Genomic DNA, 1,048 nt, shown 5'->3' with positions numbered 1-1,048 from the left:
TGGCGAGCGCTTCCAGCAACCCCAAACTACCCAGTGCCAGTTCAAGTGCCTTCCGATAGCCCTTAAGAAGAGCCCGAGGTGGTAGGCCTTCCTCCAGGAACATCTTCGCTTCCTTCAACAACTCAGCTGCGAGCAATACCACTGACGTAGTGCCGTCTCCGACCTGATAAGAGTAATAATCGCCGAATATATCATACCACATTTCCGTCACTTCATCATCCTGAGCCTTCGAGATGTCCGACATCAACTTAGCCGCGGGATGGCTGATATTAAGTAAACTCATGACAGTAGCCCCGTCGTTAGTGATAGTCGGTTCGCGGTTCGCTGAATGAATCAGCTTGTCCATGCCCCTCGGACCTGCACGCATGCCCACGGATTAATTATTCATACCACTCCTTCTCCAACTCCTACCCAACGTCGTGCGGACGATATCCGCAATCACTTCACAGGCGTTGATGTTAGAAATAATCTGAGGAATACCTAAACGAAATGACCACTTCGGAAGACCAAATCCTCAGAATGACCACAACTCCACCTTGGGAAGAATCCGTTCCTTGCTTGAGCAGAATAATATTAGGGCGGAGCGAAGTCATAATCGTAATTACACTGCAGATGAAACAATAGGATCAAATGCTTCAACTCAGACCCACTACAGTGTACTCGAGAGAAGTCAATACATTTATCACTAATCATCATGGTTAACTCACCTCTCCCCGGAGACAGCCATCTACAGCCATTATTCCTTGCAAGTACCCTTCAGCTGGCCTTGTCATCGCTACTTAATGCTGTATTCACAAATGTGAAAGGGCACCACTATAGGAGTATATACAGCCTCTACACAGTATTTGAGCTTCTGAATCGCCTTTCCATTGATGACGACCGCCAGGTTGGGTCTGTCCATCCCAACCCTCATACTTCCTTATCGTCACTACCACTAAAGAGCCTCCCATCCGAGAAACGATTCGCGCCATACTCTCAAGCCTAGCCGTAGTTCCAGTTGAATAATTACAAATCTCACATCGCTCTACAGGAGCCTCAGCGTTCTGTA

At 47.8% G+C, this 1,048-nt stretch overlaps 1 protein-coding gene across 1 annotated transcript; it reads right to left on the bottom strand.

Moving 5' to 3' along the window:
- Positions 1-30: 30 nt before the first annotated feature.
- Pmar_PMAR022458 (T-complex protein 1 subunit zeta, putative) lies at positions 31-593 on the bottom strand (the record flags this gene model as incomplete). Its single annotated transcript, XM_002781912.1, has 4 exons — positions 31-163; positions 212-357; positions 412-480; positions 536-593. Coding segments are annotated over 4 exons (406 nt in total), but the record flags the coding sequence as incomplete, so codon positions are not given.
- Between the last annotated feature and the right edge of the window lie 455 nt (positions 594-1,048).

Source organism: Perkinsus marinus, assembly GCF_000006405.1.
Source record: "Perkinsus marinus ATCC 50983 genomic scaffold scf_1104296940890, whole genome shotgun sequence".
Classification (NCBI taxonomy): domain Eukaryota; phylum Perkinsozoa; order Perkinsida; family Perkinsidae; genus Perkinsus; species Perkinsus marinus.
The sequence above is the reverse complement of the archived record's forward strand: the minus strand, read 5'-3'. Positions and strand labels throughout refer to the sequence as shown.